We start from the raw sequence: 20,635 nt of genomic DNA, 5'->3' as shown, positions 1-20,635 counted from the left end.
CCCTTCATATCTAACATTCTATAATTTTGCAAGGGGCCTATAAGCACAAGTTCAGGAATGGCTGGCTAAATGGGAAAGTTGTAAAGAAAGCTCAGCTCAACAACACCTCCAACTAACCAGTGGACTCATTCTAAGCAAGGCAAGAACCACAAGCAATGTAAATAATCATTCCCAAATGAAAGGCATCATAAAAAAAGACCAAGTATATATGTGTACACACACACACACACACACACACACGTTCGTGATAACAAATGATTTACAAAGGAAAAGGTGGGATCGTTTATTAATAATGGCCTGCTCCGCCCAACCTTAGGAGCAGGGATGATTGTCATGCACATTTTGTTTTTCCTTTTCATATCCTAGTCAACCTTTGTGTAAATACAAGTAAGAATCCAGCTCTTTTCTTACTGACACTTTAGGCTCCTTCTGTACCTTCCACTCTGTACTTTGGTGCATTCTAGGTCCACTGGAACTGGGCAATCAGGACATTAAAAGAAAAAGTAAAAGTTTCAAGAGATAGGGACAAGTCAGTACTAAGACCGATCTTACCCAGTGCGTTGGGTGCTAGGACTACCAGCAACCCCAACACCTGGCCAGCACCTGGGAGCAGCCAGACTGGCCAGACAGGTTGGGGAGAACCTCACTCTAGCCCCACGACACTGGGCGGGTTCGGATAGTAGAAAGTTCAGAAAAGGGTGTGATAGGGAAGGAGGGAGTGGAACGATGTGTACTTTTCTCCCGGAACTATAGTTGTATTGCCCCAACCTGGCTCAGGTAGCGGCCGACAACCAGCAGACTGCCCAGGGGCTCCCATCCAAGCCAGGCTGGAACCCCTGGTCCCCTCGCCCAGCAGCCCCATGTCTCTGCAGCCGCCGCAGCCCGCCGCCGCCCGTGACCCTGTGACCCCGGAGGGCCGGATGGGGCCAGTGACCCCGGAGCACCGGGCATCCGGACCCCCCTCGCAGGCGCAGCCGCTATTAAGGCAGGAGGCTAAAGAGGAGGAGGAGGAAGGGGAGGAGACAGGCGTCCAGGGCGCCTGGGGAACCGGCACGGCGGAGCAGCGGCGGCGGGGCTGGGGGGAGGCCGCTGAGGCGGCCGCGGCCGAGGAGGGGCAGGCCGAGGCCGAGGGTGCCGCAGTCTCGGGGTCAGGCTCCCAGGCAGGAGGCGCGGGTGGCGGCCGCGGGGGCTGGCGGCGGCAGCCCCAGTGCTGCCCCTGTGCGGCGCCCCTTCCCCGCTCCGCCGCGCACTGTTGTCATGGAGGAACCAAGATGGCGGCTCTGGCCTACAACCTGGGCAAGAGGGAGATCAACCACTACTTCAGCGTGAGGAGCGCCAAGGTGCTGGCGCTGGTGGCTGTGCTGCTGCTCGCGGCATGCCACCTCGCCTCCCGCCGCTACCGAGGTGAGCGGGCCCTCCCCCTGGCCCGGGCCGGCGGGGGGAGGCGGCGACGCGGCTGCGGAGGCCGCCCCCTCGCCCAACACACGCCCACGCTCACGCGGCCTCCCGCCGGCCCGGCCCGCGGGGGAGGCGGTACCCCCACGTGCCCCAGGTGTCCCCAGTGGCGGGTCGACGCCCCAGGACAACTGCGCGTCCCCTCTGCGGGCCTTCAGGTTGAGGGCACCTGACTCTGGGCCCCCCAGCTACCCGCGCAGAGGTCAGGGGCTCTCGCCCACGCCTGGCCTGAGTGGCCTCGGGGATCCGGTTCCCGTGCTAGCCGGGCTCAGGGATGGCGCCAGGCCAGGCTTTCTGGCAGGAGGTGGGATAAGAAGCCCTGGAGACTGCCTAGTCGCGAGAAGGCCAAGGCCGCCCTACAAGGGCACCTCCTTTTGGAGCCCGGTAGCAGATCTGCATCTTAGGGGTCAGGCGCTATGGCCTTTGTTTAATCTGGCCTCTGCCTTGAAATAGCCAGGCCCAACTGTTGGACAGCGACAAGGGCTGCCCCTTTTCCCTTGCCAAAAGGGCCACCCCTGGCTAAAGATGCCTATGGTCCAAATGGAGGAGGTGCCACCCAGTCTTATGATTCACACATGTTTAAAAGGTTTGGGTTGCAGATTTCTGTGGGACAGAGTTTTGAAAAGAAGTTATGAGTTGACAGTAGTAGGGGTGGGTAGTGAAAGAAAAGTTGTAAGCAGTTGGAAAGCAGACTTTCCGTATGGATTTTGAAATTGGTGTAAAAGCAGAAAGGAAATATGACCTCCTTATTTCAGAATGAATTATCTTTCAGTAATCAAGGATATTTACTTGTCCTTGCTGATTGATTTTTTTTTTTCCTCTGTAAAAATGCCACCAGGAGAGAGGCTGACAGGTGGAGGAAAATTAATAATGATAGGATCTTTTATTTTTGGCTCCTAGTACTATTAAAGCCATTATCTGGACAGTTCTTGGTGACTGTGAGATTAATTAGTCAAGATCTAATGTGTAATGGACAGGTGCATATTAACAGTGTGCCCATTTAACTTCACACCCACTTTGGCAAAATATGCAGTAAACGGGTCCTAGAATCTGAGCTGTCCTCTAATCCCAAGAGACCTTTCAGCGCTTGGGCATTTTGATAAATTTTGCTGCTTTTGTTGTTATCTCCAACTCTTGAATATTAAAAAGTTTATACTTTAGTACCATATAGATGGACAGTTCATGATATAAATGTACTAAGTTGAGTTAAAAAGATAGATTCTTACTATCCTTTTGGCCTCTCTCCTCCAGCTCCCTACAGATTGATGGCCATATGACCTGGCAGGCCATGGTGATAGAAACCCAACACTTTCTTAGGCAGATATAGCTAGCAGTGTTAATGCACTGATTTGTGACAATTTGGAGAGAGTGTTTCTGTTATCTACTATTAATCATTTTACGCTGGTTTGGTATGAGATGGCAGTAATCTAAGGTAATTTTGTGTATGTGCTGTTAGAGATATATATTATAACTATAATGCTATTGTCCTAAAGGTAAACATCTAATCCGCCCCTTTTGACTGTGCATTTTATTTTTTCAATAAGCTTGAAATACTAATTTTTATATTTAGATTATGGATCTCATCTTATCAAGAACTGTCATCAGCAGGGAGAATAGAATGTCAGATGGGACCTTATGAGTCAGTGTAGCAATCTGGGATTGTTTGTAAAGCCTCCTCCAGAAGCTAGTCATCAGTTTCCAGTAGGTACTTCAGCGCCTTGAGTGTGAAGCAGTACACCTGGTGTGTGTACTTGCCCAGACTGAATGTCAAGAACTTGAGCCAGAGACTGTTTGGGAAAAATAAACATCTTACCAGGAACATTTTAGCCATCCTTATGCAGTGTCAAACTATGCCAGATATGATGCCCTTTGCATAAAGAAACATACCCTTGAATCACATTGTAAATTTTTAGAATAAGAAAGGATCTTGTATTGGAGGAGGGGGCAAGCAGGTAAAGCTGTGTGTTAGGAACTTGGGTGTGGGGATAGGAGTGTGCTCTGGCAAGGTGGAGTAAGGACAGTTTGAATCCATATTTCATATTTCTTGGTTTACAAGCTAAAGGAAGTAAGAGCTACACACTACAGAAAATATAACTTGGCAAATGCTGTGTACTAACACTGAGCACTTATTAAATGCCAGGCACTGTTTACTAAAGTTTTACATGTTTTAACTGATTTTGTCTGTACAACCATTCTATGAGTAGATACAGTTACCATATTGCATCCCCTTTCCTTTAAAATCTCTGTAACCAGGATGAGTCTTTTTAAGACTTTACATATCAAATATTGGGAACATTTTTTTCTATGACAAAATGTGATATCACTTATAATCTTACAATCAGTGGTCTTAGATTAAGTGAATTCAGTAGTATATACATTTTAAAGATGAAGCTGGAGACTGAGTGAATTGCCTAGGAAGGATACACTACTAGTGTATGCGGATACAGTGACTCAGTGACTGAGCTAGGATTTAGGGTCCTATTAGACTGCCTCATGCCATTATCTTATAGTATGCCTTCTCAGAGCTTCTTAGACATGGAGAAATATAGAAGATGAAGTGAGCAAGCATTTTCTAGGGGGTTAAATAATGTGGAAATACTAATTCAGTGTAACAGTACAAACCAAGAGTCCCCCCCCCCCTTTTTTTTCAGTCAAGAGGTAATTTTCTAAAAGTTGTATGTGTAATATTTAAAAATATGACTCAGGCCTACTTTTGCTACCTGTGGTTTTCCTTTATTCTTCCTAACCTCCAAGCTTACAGTCTAAGCATGCTTTTCTCTTCTAGACTTCTTACAGATGGGTGATTTTTTTCTACTTGCAGTGACCTCTCTTCCCTTGAAAGAAAGTATAGGTTTTTCCTTGAAGGGCTGGTTAAAATGTCACCACAACAGAAGTAGGGATTAGAAATTCAGTTCTGCCGCAACAACTTGCAGCTATTTATCACGATGTATTGTAATAATTGGTATCTGCCTCTTCCACACAAACTGTGAGCTTCCAAGGGTATCTTCATCTTTAAATCATCAGAGCCTAACACACAGTAGGAACTCCATAAATAATTATTGGATAAATAATTTTCAAAGTCTTTATTTCCTTCCATTTTTCTTCTTGCATTTGGTTCGTTTGTAGCTTTTATTGAAATTCATGTTCTAATCTCAATTTTAGAAAGTAGAGACTTTTTCATTATTAATAACACTTCCATATATAATACTAGAATGATGTTTAAAAAATTAAGCATATTTTTTCTCAATTTTATTCAATCTCTTACATTCTTGAATCACAAAGTGTCTAATAATAGTGTGATTACAGATTAAAAACATAATTTCTGTGACAAGAAGCCAGTAACTGTGACCTTAAGGATAATTCCAATCTGGATAAATTTTAATTTCCTAAATTGATGAAGTTAACTTACTTCAAATGTCTTAATTTTGTTGAAATTGAATTCTTTTCTGTCACTAAATATATTAAATGTCAATGTTAAGTATTATTGCATGTTTTAGAGAAGAGGACATTGAAACTTTAGGAATTAAAAGCAAGAAAGCAACTCCAGTCTTTTATTTCTTTGCTAGAAAGATGCTGATCTATATGACATTACTTGTAATGAATCACTCAAAGTGTTTCTAAAGAAAAAGTTAAATGTTTTTCAACCCAGAATACAATATAACTTGCTGAATTTTAGGCAAACAAAAATATTTTACAGATCATATTGTAAACTTTAAGGTCTGGAATTGTCATGGTTGGAATAGGAAATACAGCTTTCAGTATAAATAGGCACAGAGGTAGTCTTTTCAAAAAAAATGTAAATTGTGAATCATTTAGGAACTTGGATGTTTTCTCTAGTTTTTACATTTTGGTTTTCAGTTTGTTATTGTGTTAGCTTGCTTGCTTGCTTAGTTTGTTTGCTCTTAAATATCTATTACAGAAAAATCCTGTATAAAAATCTAAAGCTGTAGATTGGTAAACTAGAATGCTTTTCCTTAAGAAAATAGAATAAAGAGGAAGATAGCCATTCATCTTAGTATTGGAAATAGCTGAAATAGATAACTCTGCCCCTTTAGTTCCTTTTTTTATTGTGTTCTTGGCTTGATTTATCTGAGCACTTGGCAACTTTCATTTCTTGATGGTTGTACTAAAGGAACTATCAGAGTTATGCTAGACAACTGAAAACAGTGACTGGAGTTTTTGTTTTGCTTTGTGCCAGAAGATATTTACATATATGTATGCAATAAAATGTGGCTACATTATTTTGGCATCTAGATTTATATTTAATTTAATCTGAAAAATATTTCCTAATCAAAAAGAATTTGTTTTAGAGTAAAGAATTTTACAGGGTTTTCTAGATCAGGTTTATTTTTAATCAGGTTATAATAGTACTTATTACTACTATTATTTTTATTTTGATGAAAAATGTAAAAAAGCCATTCTGACCTTATTGCTTTTTTTACTTTTCTTTTTGACTTTTTACTTCTTTTACTTTTCTAACAATTCTTTGTATTAGATTATCTCTGTTAAAGTAATTGGTGTCATCTCTGTCTTCTGATAGATACTATTAATTTCAGATGAAAGGCTTGTAAAAATCTCAGCAGTATGACACATATTAAGAAGAATGATCATTAACTGGCATTTACTAGTAAATTAAGATTTTCTGCCAGACACAGTGGCACATGCCTGTAATCCCAGCTGTTCGGGAGGTTGAGATAGGAGGATCATGAGTTCAAAGCTAGCTTCAGCAAAAGTGAGGCACGTAAGCAACTCAGTGAGACCCTGTCTCTAATAAAATACAAAATTGGGCTGGGAATGTGGCTTAGTGGTTGAGTGCCCCTGAGTTCAATCCCTGGTACCACCTCCCCACCCCTCCCCCCCCCAAAAAAAAAAAAAGATTTTCTTTCCTTAAAGGCTCAGTGGTTTCTAAAACAACAGTGTCTGTAGTGCCTTTTGGTTAGTGACCTCTTAAAACCTGTTTTGGCACAAGATTTTTCTAATATGGATTCATCAGATTAGAGTTGTTGTTTTCTTCTAGATGAACTTTTGAAAAACCAGTAGTACTGATAAAGAACTTTGCATTTTCGACACATTTTCTTGTGGTTATTTTAATATGTTGGTATAGAACTTCCATCTCCACAAAATCATATTGATAACCCATGAATGCATAACAGCATAATCCCAGACACTTAGCATTGTTCAATTTCTATATAGGCTTTTATTAAGAAACAAAAATCAAATGACAGAGAAAAGAGAGAAAGAAAAGGAAGGAAAATGCCATGAATTATTGCCTAGTTTTTGCAATTCATTACTTATTTTAAAAATAGATGTGCTATTACCTTGGTTTAATAAATGTGTCTAAAGAGGTAGAAAAGCTATAATTATTGAATTATCATCCTGATTTTAAACATTTACTAGACTTAAATGGAATTCTACTATGTGGCCATTATAAAAGAATGATGCAGGAATGCTGTTCTTAGGAAAATAACTTAATTGTGTGTTCCTACAGTCCTTTCTTTACTCATCCCTGGTTATTTATTTAGCCTAATTTTTGTTTTAGAACTAGAATTAGTTTTTAATAATTGGAAAGAATTAAGATCTAATTATTTATACTTTAGAGATGTCTTATTAAAAATCTTTGAAATAAAAATGTTCAGACTAGTTATGTAACTACAAAAACTTAATCATCAAGTATCCTCTTTATACAGTTTTCCACCAACAGCACAATGTAGTATTCACTTTTCCTGTTTTTTGTTTTTTTTTTTTTTGGAATTTAGGACACTGAAGCAACAATATCTTCAGTATTTTTGTATACCTGTTTTGCATTTATATTACCTTTTCTTTGTATTTTGGCCAAATAAATGAATAACAGGATTGAGAAACGAGATGTATTGTTCTGCTTTAAATCTTTGAGTCTTCCCTATCTCCACCCTGAATGGGTCAATACTATTTTATTCTGTAGTGTTCCTTTTAGCAGATTCCTTAGCCTGACCTGAAGTAATCATAAGACAAATTTAGCTTGCTTTTGACTATTAATAAGGAACTAGTGATTACATTTAGTATACATTTAATTGTGACCTCACAGTTAATCTAAACATTTTTCCTTCATCCATTTGACATATCTGAGCTCTTAGAGCCTCCATATCCACTTTTCACTTCTTTGGTCATGTGGATTTGGCTAATATATGGTTAAATAGACAAAGGATGTAGAATGACTGTATCCCAGTTCATACAGGACAGAAGGGTTTCCTAGCTATGGACTCTGTTTAAAACCAGGTTTCCAGATATGCTAATACACATTATGCATTATCATAGTTGAATAGGAAGTCATTTTTGAAGTCTTCTCTTTTATCCCTTCAACTTTTCTCTCTCAAGTATAAGTTTGAGTTTGGGATGATGTTTCTGGAAAGAAAACTTGAAGTAGAAGGAAGGCTCTGCCAGAGCAGTGATCACAGCATTTAGAAGTTAGGAGTCTCTTACAGGGTAAAGTGTAAACCATAGTGGCTCTTATCCTCTTGAATATTAATGTATTAATATTTGCCATGTTTTTCATGAATGGTTTATATGTACCTGGAAAGTACAGATAAGCATAGAAAACTGTGTACTATCTGATCTCAAAGAGCTTAAATGGTTTCAAGAAAGCCATATATAAAAAATTAACTGATGTTTATAACACTCACATTTTACTGTTATAGGCAGTGATTCATGTGAATACCTTCTCTCAAGTGGCAGATTTCTTGGAGAAAAAGTTTGGCAACCCCACAGTTGTATGATGCATAAATATAAAATCAGGTAAAATTTTTTTTATTTTGTTGATTTTCTTTCCTTAGCATGAGTGTGTGTGTGTGTGTGTGTGTGTGTGTGTGTGTGTTTTATTGGTCCCTGATTGAAGTCAGGGCCTCATGCATGCTAGGCTTGCATTTTACCACTGAACTGTATCCCCAGCCCTTTTTTGATTTCCTTTTGAGATAAGGTTTCACTAAGTTGCCAGGGCTGGCTTCAAATTGCAATCCTCCTCTCTTATCCTCCATAGTGGCTGTAATTACAGACTTACATCACTGCCTCCTTGCCTAGGTCCTAATATCTAGTGGAGGGATGTTGGTTAAGTAGAGTACCATATTTTTCTTCTATATATGGGACAGATTTCCTGATTGAGGGTAAAACTTAATTCCAGATAAAAGTTTTTGCCCTAAAGCTTTAGTGCAACAGTTTTAGCCAAGCTGCTTTTAGTCAAGTAAGAGCTAACCGTGTTTGAATCTTAATGCTTGAGCAAAGGATCATTGCTGCTCTTCATCTTGGATATCTACCTTATGGAGTTATTCTGAGATAATGGATATAAGGCACATAATACAGTTAGAGTACTTTTTAAATACTTAATGAATTAGTTCATACTAAGTACATGGATTGGTTAAGTTAAACCTGGCCACATAACTTCTAGAGCAACCTGACTGAATGTGAAAACAGTCCTATACAGCTTTTGTCATAAATCATGTGATTTGAAGTGCCAATTAATGGTTGTTGTTGTTTTTTTTATTTCAGTGAAGCGAAGAATTGCCTTGTAGATAAACATATTGCATTTATTGGAGATTCCAGAATTCGTCAATTGTTTTATTCTTTTGTAAAAATAATTAACCCTCAGTTCAAAGAAGAAGGAAATAAGGTAAAAGTCTTTTATTCCTTTCTCTCAGTTATCATTTTAGAAGTTAATCAATTTAACAATTATAGGAGGAATGTGCCTCTCCATATTAACATTAAAAACTCTGTTTTACTTTAATTTTGAGAAAATTGAGGGGAAAAGAGGGATGATTGCTGTAAATGGGGAACATAAGGAAAATAAGTAGAGCATAGGTATTGGCAAGCTTTATTTCACTTTAAACATTTAGTTTTCAGAAATAATAAATTCTTACTGTGGAAAATTTTCTAAAAATTCCTTAGAAGACAAAATATCCCTTGTTTTCCTGTTAATATCTCGCCATATTTTTTTTCAGTCTCTCTTTTTAAAATATACTTATAATCTTTCTTTTTTTTTAGTTTCAATTTTTTTTTTCAATTAAAAAGGGCATTTCTACTTTGTGTAAAAATTTTGCTTTCTAAGTTATTTCCTTAGGATAGAATTTCTCAACGTGAATATTATGTTAAAGAATGTAAATTTAAATATTATTAATTGTATTACTGAATTATTTCACTTTGTCTTCTAATTAGCATCATGTTGGCACCCAAATTTCTGCAACCTTTGAGGCACTGGATAATCATGCTACCCATTAAACAGCAGTGTGATAAATTTCTGCTATTTTGATGGAAAATTTCTCATTTCAAAAATATGTTTTTAGCTGGGGATGTAGCTCAGGGGTAAAGCACTTACTAGCATGTGTAAGGACTTGGGTTCAATCCCCAGTCCTGGCAAAGTAAGAATAAAAGTGTATCTTTCTTTGAAAACTAATAAGAATTAATATCTTTCCACATTTGATTAGTTACTTATTTTTTGGTTGACATATCTCATCATATTCTCCTTTTTATACACTTTTAAGTGATCCAGCTTCTTATCTCTGGCTTTAAATAGCATAATATTAGACATGGGGAATGGCAAAGAGTGAAAAGTAGAATACAAGAAAATCCATAATTGTAAGAGTAATAGCACATGAATTGATGATGAAAATCTGCCTTTGCACATCAATCCACCCTGTGGTAAGGAACTGAAAAATTAAGGGCTTCATAACCAAGTAGCTATTCCATAGTGCTAATGATGGTGGTCCTAAGTTCTTGTGAACTTATTCCTTATAAGAATAATGGAAAAGAATAAAGTTGCTTTTTGTATTTGTTACCTACAAATGTATCTTTCATTATTATTTATACACAAAAAAATATACAGGAGAATTATTGCATTTTAAAGACATGGGAATTATCACAATTTAAAGTAAAAACTGCAGTAAAATTTTAGAAAGTAAATTTCTGATTTCATAGTCTTTAATAATTCTGGGCTTAGAGTCATGTGACTTTCTAAAAATTACATTAATGGTTTTGACAATAGTTGAAAAAGCTATAATGGCCTAGCCTGTAGCCAAAAGTAGATGCAGTATGTTATATTATTTTTAAACCCTAATAATAATACTTAGGTTTTCAGTTTTTATATTCTAAGGATGCCCCACTATCCCAAAGTTAACAAACAAGATACACTTTAATCTGTATGTTTTTGAAAAAGAAATTAGTTAAAGACAGTGTGTCTCAGTCTTTGAGACAGTTATCATAAAAATATTTCATTCAAAGTTCTAGTAGAGCGTTTGCCAAATTACAGTTCACATATTTTCTTGTCTCTGCCCTTCAAAGGCAGAGGTTTTCTATCATTAATTGTTTTTTGTTTTGTTTTGTTTTGTTTTTAAAAATTATTTTTTGTTCCTAGCATAGTATGGTGTATTGTAAAGGTGTATTAATTGTTTTTTAAAGCCTTAGGATGAATATTGTTGAGTGGAATAGAAGTATTACAGATTATTTGTTTCAATTTTGTTTCTTTTTTGTATTGGGGTAAAATTTTTTTAAAAGATTTCATAGCAAATGTTTTTCAAATTATATTTTACTTAAAAAACTAGTTCTTTGAGAAATTCTGATCAAATGAATTTGGGCTGAGCTGGATCTCATATCTCCCTCTTAGATGGTTTTAATTTAGGTTAGGATATTAAAAACTTGAGAAGTCTTACAGTAAAGAAACCCCTTTAAGGTTGCTTCCAGCCATACCTCAGACTAGATACTCTGGGGGCCACTTCTACTTGAAACGAATTGGATCCTAAATTTTAAAAAATATTGTAGATGTATTTCTAGACTGAGAAAATGGGAAATACTACTCAAAAAGAAACAAAGTATAAGGCAAAACCAAAGATAAGAGCAGTGATGGTAGGCAAGTAGTAAAGGATCAAGTAGCCCTGCAGGTAGATGCCAGTAGCTATAATTCCCTTTATATAGAAAACTAAGCTTTGAGCCAGTGTATTTCTCAGTAGCAATATTGGCAGCTAAAGGCCAGTAGAATAATATCTTTAAACTTCTGAAAGAAAATGTGTCAGTCAGCTTTCTGTTACTATAAGAAAGTTTGGAGATTTCAGTCTGTGATCGATTGGCCCCGTTTGCTTTGGGCTTGTGGTGAGACAGCACATCATGGTAAAAATGTCTCGTGGAACAAAACTGCTCACCTCATGGCCAAGAAGAGAAGAGTGGGGTCTTGTGAGCCCTTTTAAGGGCACGCCCTCAGAGACTTACAGACTTCTCACTAGGCTTCACCTCTTAAAGTTTCCAGCACTTTTAGATCCAAGCTATAACATTCAGTTTCAATTAGAATTGTATACCTAGGATAAAAATGTCTTTATTTTTCTTAAAATGTAGGGCATTTTCAGATATCCAAAAACTATGAGGATTTACTATCAAACAAATTTATATTAAAAAGAGTTTCTGAAGAACAAACATACAGAAAAAGGGAAAGGGAAGGGGAAGGGGATTAGCAAGGATGATGGAATGTGATGGTCATCATTATACAAAATACATGTATGAAGATTTGAATTTGGTGCCAACATACCTTATATACAAACAGAGATATGAAAAATTGTGGTATATATGTGTATTAAGAATTGTAATGCAAAAAAAAAGAGTACATGTATAATGGCATAAATTGGCATGAACATACTTTATATACAGAGATACAAAAAATTGTGCTCTATGTGTAATAAGGATTGTAATGCATTCCACTGTTGTCGTGTATTTAAAAAATAAATTTGAAAAAGGGAAATATTCAGAAAAAAATGATCTGAAATATAGTAATCAATGATTGTAGAAAATAGTAAACAATATGGATATAAACCTATCTATATAAAATAATGTTGTCTTTTTGCACTTAGTAAAAAGATAACTAAAGAATTGTCCAATAAAATGCTCTATTGTACTCTATACTAATATATTATCTTTCTTTAAAACTTAAGGTAAAGAAGTACAGTAAAACTTCAAGGGTAAAAACTAAAATAATGGAATGAGGATGTAAATTCTAAACCAGAAAAGGAAACAAAACAGAACAAAACAAAATTTAATCTAGTGTCAAACATGTATTTATATGTGCATGCAAACACATATATTCTCAGGTGAAACATGCATAGATATAAGTACAATTACGTGTATAAATAAAAAGCAGTATATATATATATATATATATGTATATATATACATATATGTATATATATATACATATATATGTGTATATATATATATATATATATAAAAAATATGTATATGATCAAACTACGTGTAGGGGAATAGAAATCAAAAAGTAAGATGGTAGAAATATAATCCAAATAAATGCAAGGAACTAAACTTTTGAGCTAAATTTTTTGAGCTAGATTTTCGGATGTTTTGAAAAAAATTTGAAAACTTCCTGCTGCTTAAAAACATAAAAGGACACGGAAATATTTTAATTAATTAAAAATGAATAAAGATTCACCAGATGCTAAAGAAAGTTAAGCCATATCAATGCAAGACAAAATAGATTTTAAGGCAAAAACATTATCAGGAATACAGAAAGTTGGTAATGACTAAAAAGGTAAATCATTAAGATTTTAAACTTGTAAACCATCTACTAAATTAGCCTTAAAATTAAAGGAAAAATATAGTACACTGTTAACATGTTTGATTTTTACAACTTTATAGCTTAATAAGTCATACTGTAAAATTAAAGAATGTATTTTTCCAAAGCAACACAAGAAACATTTTGATCACATTTTATACCATTAACCATGTCTCAATAGTATCAGAAAATTGGTATTATTCTTTTTTTTTTTTTTTTCAGGTAATGTATTTTATAGTCACACTTAACCTGACAAAAATTCTAGAATTCTACAGTAAGTGTTTTTAACGTGCAATGTTGGATATGGTATAATTTACATTAGGAAAAAGACGATGATATTCATTATTACTGTTTCTATTCAATATTGTATTAGAAGATTTAACTGAAGAAAGATAAAAATTAAGCATTAGAAAGAAAGAAAACTCAAGAGTCCATACGATACAATTATCTACATAGAAAAACCCAAAGAATATATGGAAAATTTACTAGAAGTAATAAAGATTTTAAGGTAGCTGATTACAAGATGAATGTACAAACATTAGTTGTAATGCTTTAATAAAGTTGTTAAAAATTAATTGCATGGGCTGGATATGTACTCAGTGGAAGATCACTTATCTTTCACACACAGGGCTCTGGGTTCAGTCCCCAGCACTAGTAAATAAAGTCAACAAGAAAAATTATTGCATATTTATATGCCAACAATATGGAGTTATGGTGTCTACAATATATTTTTATATAGTTCAGGAAAAGAGAATAACTCTTTGCGTATATAGAGAGGGAGAGAGATGGAACTGACATAGGAAAACCCATTGCCAAAGGGTTTTAGGTGTTTATTTAACTGCCTGCTTTGCTATAACTTTACAATTTTTCAAAATTAAAAGTTGGAAAGTTAACAGCACTAAACACTGTATTGTTTAGGGATGCATATATACATGATAAAAGCAATATAATAAAGTATAACACAAAATTAAAGACAGTGGAGTTCTTTTGACAAAGCCAGGAATTAAGACAGGGAGTGAACTACACAGGCAGGTCATTGTATTGGTAATGCTGTGTTTTGTATCGTGGATTCATGAGTATTTGCTTTTTACTTTACTTTGCAACTTTATATGTCAGATATTAAAATAGTAAAGGAAAGGAAGAAAGAGATTGAGTTGAATTAATCAAAGTATGCAAAAGAAGGAAAAACAACACACTTCTCTGAAGAGAATTTATTTGAAAGATAGGGGATGGGATAGAACAAAGAGTGATATTGTTTGGTTTAGTTTGCCAGATTTATTCCATCAAGGAAATGCTTTTCATATGCCAAATCTTAACCTTTCATTAACTTAATGGTCCCAAGATTTTTGGGGGGAAATGAAGCTTTAAGAGAATCAACAAGAATCTTAAAAGTCAATTGATAAAAGTAAACTTTATTTCATAGAGAAAATAAATTTAAATATTATTTGATTAAATTAATGAAAACATTTCAACCTTATTTTTAGAAACAGAATTTACTTCTTATTGACCACCCCTACTCCCACCCTCCCAGGATGTCTAACTCTGAAAGGATTTCCATTCTTTGTATGGACTGCCTGATAACAAGAAGTTGTAGTCTCCAAATTTTAATTTTGTTTTACAAGTGGATATTTATCTCCTGTTTTCAAAGTAAAACCTCTCATAACTTAGAGTCATGTACATCTATTCCTGTTCAATCAGGGCCCATTACTAATATGTCATTGGGAATGGACTGAAATGTTGCTTTAGCCACAAACTACAATCTGAACAAAATGCAAGATGATTCCTCACCTAGTGCTACATGTTCTTCATAGGTTGAAAAGAGGCTTTGTTCTACACAGTCATTCAAGGATTTCTGCTATTGGAATTTCTAATACCTGGTATTCTCTGGAGCATTCAGCCTCCTCAGTCTCTGAAGTCAGGTGAGCTAGTTCCAAAGTACACTAGAAAATGGTAAAAAATTCCAATAGCAGCAATCCCTGAATGACTTGTGTGGAACAAAGCCTTTTGCCAGCCCATCTAAAATACATGGCACTAAATGAGGAATTACCTTCTGTTTGGGGAAATTCAGCCTGGAAGTGACCCACATCACATCGGGCCTTATTGCATTAGCCAGAACTAATCATGGCCTTGACTAACTGGCTGGGTTTTAGGCAATGTAGGAAAGCAGTCTGTTTCTGCTACAGATAGTAATACTAGTACTTAATTGGATTCATAGCAGGTTTGGCAGAAAGATAATTTATATAGGTATGTTCATGCATCTACTTGTTTTTAGCTCAAGTTTTGTCTTATCCACATCTTAGATGTTGAAAATCGCACATAAACAACTGGTGTCATTTTTTTGTTTTGTTTTGTTTGTTTGGTGCTGGGGATTGAATCTAGGACCTTGCCCTTATTAAAGCATGTGCTGTACCACTGAGCTATGCCTTCAGCCCCTACTTTTTTGGTGTGTTATGTACTTTTTGTTGTTGTTGTTGTTTATTTGTTTTGTCCTTTCAAGTTGAACATATAGATAACCTAGAATTGGTATATAAAAATAGATCAACAAAAGCAGCTAAAAGGAACATTATTTACACAAGTTTAACCTATACAACAAACTTCTCTGTTGTCTCCTTTTTTAAATGGCAGCATGAAAACATTCCTTTTGAAGACAAGATTGCATCAGTTAAAGTGGTAAGTTTCTATACTAGTAAGCTAAGTGTATAATGTTGAAGCCATATTCATTGGTCAGTTTATTTGTAGATCAACTAGTGCTTTATACATACTAAATAGATTTAAGTGTATTCTTGAGAGTTGATACAGTAATTGGAATAAATGTTTTATGTAAGTTGTTTCATGTAATAAACATTTATTATTTATCTCTCAAATTTTTATCCAGGAGAAAATAACCTTGTATGATAATTTGAAATGAATATGTATACAGGATTAATGTCAAGAAAAGAATATATATATATGTATGTGTGTATATATATATATATATTTTTTTTATTTTTTTTTTTTTTTGCGGGGCTGGGGATTGAATCCAGGGCCTTGTGCATGTGAGGCAGGCATTCTACCAACTGAGCTACATCCCCAGGCCGAGAATATATGTAAATGTCCTTCACCTATGGAACTTGTAGGTCATTATAGTTCTCTGCATGCAAATACAGGTGGGATAGGATAGCAGAAAACAAAAAGTGGAGAAGTAGGAATATACAGAGCAAAGAATTAAAAACAGTTTTCCTCCTTGAAGAAGAGATGTTTTAACATAGTCCTCTAGGATAAGTAGGATTGGTCAAACTCAGTGGAAGAGTCCACGAACATTAAAAACAGTACGTGTAGAAGTAGCAGTGTATGGGAAAACTCTAGAGACAAAGGAGCATGTGGAGCACTCAAGGAGCTGAAAGAGAACTGAAAAGGTACTTAGCATATTAGTCAGCTTATGGTCACTATGACATAATACCTGGGGAAAATAACAATAAAGGAAAGATTTATTTTGGTTCAGGTTTCAGAGATTTCAGTTCATTGTTAGCTGGAGACCACACCTTTAGTACCCGGCCAGCATATTAGATCCAAACTATAACAGAGCAAGGAAAAGGAAGCAAGAGAAAAGTCAAACGGGACAGGTAGAGGCCACATTCTCTACCTTCTTAGCAATTTTAAAGAATTTTGGGTTTTATTCTGAGGCCAATTAAAAGTCCTTGAATATTTAAATAAGAATGTGGCAAGATCAGATTTAAATTTCTTGAAGATTTCTCTGGTATAAGTGTAAAGACTGGAAGAGAACGAAAGTGCATATGAGGAGACTTGCTTGAGATTCTTGCAAGTTTGAGATAGATAGGAGATGAAGATGTTTTAGACTGGGTGTTTTTAAGTATTCTTTAAGAGAATGTTGTCAGTGTTTATTTTCAATGGTGGAAATATTAGTATTTTGTACTTTTTTTTATTTCTAACATTTCTCTTTTAGGATTTTCTGTGGCATCCAGAAGTTAATGGTTCTATGAAACAGTGTATCAAAGTGTGGACTGAGGTCTGTATTTGCAAATATAGGCTTTTTTTTTTTTTTTTTTTTTTTTTTTTTTTGGTGAGCAACCAAATTTTTTAAAAAACTCACGAGCAACCATGTTTTTCTTCCCTTTACTCACTCTCCTGTACTTCTCCCACCTTCTTGAGAGCAATTAAGCTGTTCCAGACTGATGCTAACACTTCACTGAAAACAAACAGCAAGTGTAGCTCCTATGTCTTTGCCCTGTTATCACCATTACAATCCTAAGGCAGATGATGCTTATACCAGATTTTCTAGACTGAAATTTTTCTTTTACTGAGATAACTCAGCTAATTGAAACCCGATCTTTTTTCTGCACAATACATGTTTTCTAATACATGAACATTTTTCCATACTGTCCTTCAAACTCATGTCCAGGTACTTAAGAAAACTTTTTTAGTTGTATAGACTTTATTCCCTTTTAAAGGGAAGACCCAGCAGATAAGACTAGTATATTTTAGCTCATAATTTTTGAAGATAAATTAAATACAAGGGCAAGTATGTTGTTAACCTCAGAAAAATCCCTGAATTCTCATAAATCCTCTTTACAATCTCCGTGGTAGTCTCCATAAAGTTTCAGATCAGTCTTTTGACTATACCTGTAATTTTTCCTAGAGACATTTGCATTTGGTATGGATAAACAATATTCAGTTTTGTTGACCTTATTTTTCTTACTTGTTTGCAAGTAACTGTTTGCAACAGTTTTTTTTCTTTTGGTCTGGTTTGGGGTTTTTTGTTTTGATTTATGTTTGGTTTTGGTGTTCTTTTTATGTACTTTATTTTGGGAAGAGTTGATAAGCAATGAAGTAGACAGATACTAGATTATTAGTTATTCTAAATACTTTAAGTTATTTTTAGTGAAATAAGGACACTGGAACAAATCTTTTGAAGGTAGTAGAGAACATTGAAAGTTTTAAACAGAATGGAGAGAGAGAGTTGAAAAGTGGGAGGAACTTAAGGTAAATTGTGGAGAAAATAGCTCAACTATTAAGATGGATTTGAGAAGTCTTGGTTCAAGTGATGCTTGAAGTTGTTTGAATGGAATAATTTGAAAAGGTAAAGAATTTAGAAATTTAAGAGAAGAGTTTGTGGTGAGTGGAATTATAAAAAGCTTCTGAGAAGTATAGTAGAAGGGGTAGAAAGAAAAACAAAAGAGAAACTGTGATATCACATGTAGGGGGTGGGGACGGAATAAAATGTAGATAGTCAGTAGTGTGTCCTTAGAAACTAGATAAGATAGAAAGAAGATCCAGGATTTGGCAATCCAGAGTTTGTTAATGAGCTCTAATTGCAGTTTAAATGGATGGTGAAGTACAACTCAAAACATAATAAATTGAGGTGATGCTTGAGAGAGAAAGAAATTGGCATGCTAAGGACAGAATACTCTTTCAGGTAATCTGTGGGTGAGGCATGTGATGAAGAAGACTAAGAATAGACAGCATTAAAGGAAACAGTTTTGAGGATAAATATGATTGAACTTTTAGGTTAAGAGAAGGAAGGAGAGTGGAAGAGGGAGACAAAATTGACATTTTGAAAGTTATCATGGACCATAGCCCTAGAAATGAAAAGGGAAGTATTTAAACACCATAAGGAATGAGCTGTTGGGAACAGGGACACATTTCTTTCCTCTCTTGTCAGGTAGATGAAGTCATAAGAGTGGAGGCAAGAAGGCAAGAGCTCATGTATTAGATGAATTGTTTCTTTGTAAAGTTTGAGAATTAGACTTTATGCTGTGGAATAGGACCAACAAAACGTGTTTGAGGAATTTAAGACTTGGGATTCTTCGTGAAGAATGAGAAAGGGAACTACCCAGGGATGAGGATGAAGTTTTTTTTTCCTTCATTAGTGAAAAATTAATGAAATATCATTTTAATGAGAAATTTTTTTTATCAAATTCTGTAATGGTATAAAATGAAGCAAGCTAGACTGGAAATGGGCCTATTTCTGAAGACAAATGATTCATTTTGTTATTCTTTATTTTCTTAGAGTACTATACTGAACATTTATTATCTTGATAATGGGAAGGTAACAACTGTTATTTTAATTTTTTATATGGGGCAGATAAAAAATCTTTTTAAGTTTCTTGCTTATTTTAAATTGTTTCTTGTACACATTATTATAATATTGGGTTGTTCATGTGGTGAAAAGTACATAAATTCAAAAGTTGAAAAGTGAACTTTTGACTGTTCCTAGTAGGCACTAGCAATAACCTTACAGATCAGTAATAACTGAGTCTGTATCCTTGTTTTATAGGTTTTATATCTTTGTGCCTATTTCATAGGGTGGTAAGAATCTATATTAAAATGAGATAATTTAAGGGAAAATAGTAAACTACTAAATATTATAATCGTGATGCTATATATATTACTATATGTACACATATTATTATAGCATAACTGCATATTGTAAATAATACACTCAGTGTATTATTCTAGAGATTTCTCCTTTTTGTCTGCATGGAACCTTTAATAATGATCAGTTTATTTATTAAATACATGTTAGATTCAGCTTCCCCAAAAGATTACGTTTCCTTAGGGCACTGATCTTGTATTTTATTTAACACTTATACTGTGTACCCTGTAGGCTTCCACGAATACCTTTTAATTGGTTGATATAATTGACTAAAGCTTTACTCTAAGCAATTTACCCAGAATTCAGAATAATATTAGGTCATGTTAGATTTCAATAGTGTTTTTTTTTTTTTTTTCTAAGAACAACAAAAGAATTAACAAGTGTTTTGCCATTCTGTATAACCACACAGCCTTGTAAGAGTTTAGGCATCACATATATATCTTTGTTATAACAAGAATTCAGAGAAGAAGTCTAGAAACTTAAAATGCATTTAGGAGGAAGAAGAACTTAAATTTTGAGGAAAAAGGTATTCGGTCTCTGTACTGGTGTAGAATAATTATAATGGTTTTTCTTCCTTTAGGATTCTGTTGCAAAGCCCCATGTGATTGTAGCAGGAGCTGCCACGGTAAGTACTTATCTGTTATTCTACGTGATGATTTTTGTTTCAGACTTAAGGTCATGCTAAGAAAAAGTTAATTCTTGATTGTATTTATATTTAATTTCTTATTTGTATTATAGTAGATTAATTTTAATAGAAAATCTGAGCAAATGGTAAACTAGTGTTAAATCTCAGTATTATTTTATATCTATAGTTTTATTCCTCTGAAGTGTTATATTTGAAAGTCTAATTTTGCAACAGCTTTTTGTAACTATTTTCATGAAATAATTTTACCAAATTTTATTCTAATATTAAATAAAATGGAAATTTACAATAGGTAAATTATATACTTTAAACTTTCTGTGACAAATACTGAAAAAATGCTAATTTTTACTTCTTAGTGGTCCATCAAGATTCACAATGGTAGCAATGAAGCACTTTCTCAATATAAAATGAACATTACCTCCATAGCACCGCTTTTAGAAAAATTGGCAAAGACTAGTGATGTTTATTGGGTCTTACAAGGTAAGAGATCAGTAATGAAAAAATGTCATTTTGTATATATTTTAAGGCATGTGCTTTATTATCTCCTGCTTCAAGAAGCAAAATTATTGCTTTATGAGAATAAACTTTGAAA

At 35.0% G+C, this 20,635-nt stretch overlaps 1 protein-coding gene across 3 annotated transcripts in view; it reads left to right on the top strand.

Annotated features, from left to right (window-relative positions):
- The first annotated feature begins 706 nt into the window (after nt 1-706).
- Casd1 (CAS1 domain containing 1) overlaps nt 707-20,635 on the top strand; it is a 42,551-nt gene continuing 22,622 nt past the window's right edge. The window contains exons 1-7 of one of the 3 annotated variants that reach the window (XM_058573233.1): nt 707-1,404; nt 8,130-8,226; nt 8,974-9,094; nt 15,653-15,697; nt 16,971-17,033; nt 19,981-20,025; nt 20,400-20,523. In XM_058573233.1, the coding sequence (XP_058429216.1) occupies nt 861-1,404; nt 8,130-8,226; nt 8,974-9,094; nt 15,653-15,697; nt 16,971-17,033; nt 19,981-20,025; nt 20,400-20,523 (1,039 nt within the window). In that variant the 5' untranslated portion in view covers nt 707-860. Of the gene's footprint in view, nt 1,405-8,129; nt 8,227-8,973; nt 9,095-13,278; nt 13,302-15,652; nt 15,698-16,970; nt 17,034-19,980; nt 20,026-20,399; nt 20,524-20,635 lie in introns of those variants that run through there. The other 2 variants (XM_046426380.2, XM_058573234.1) reach the window with 2 other exon arrangements.

This window comes from Marmota monax, unplaced genomic scaffold (assembly GCF_021218885.2).
Source record: "Marmota monax isolate L192 unplaced genomic scaffold, Marmota_monax_Labrador192_F-V1.1 WCK01_AAM20220418_F8-fsc00321, whole genome shotgun sequence".
NCBI classification, from domain to species: domain Eukaryota; kingdom Metazoa; phylum Chordata; class Mammalia; order Rodentia; family Sciuridae; genus Marmota; species Marmota monax.
The sequence above is the reverse complement of the archived record's forward strand: the minus strand, read 5'-3'. Positions and strand labels throughout refer to the sequence as shown.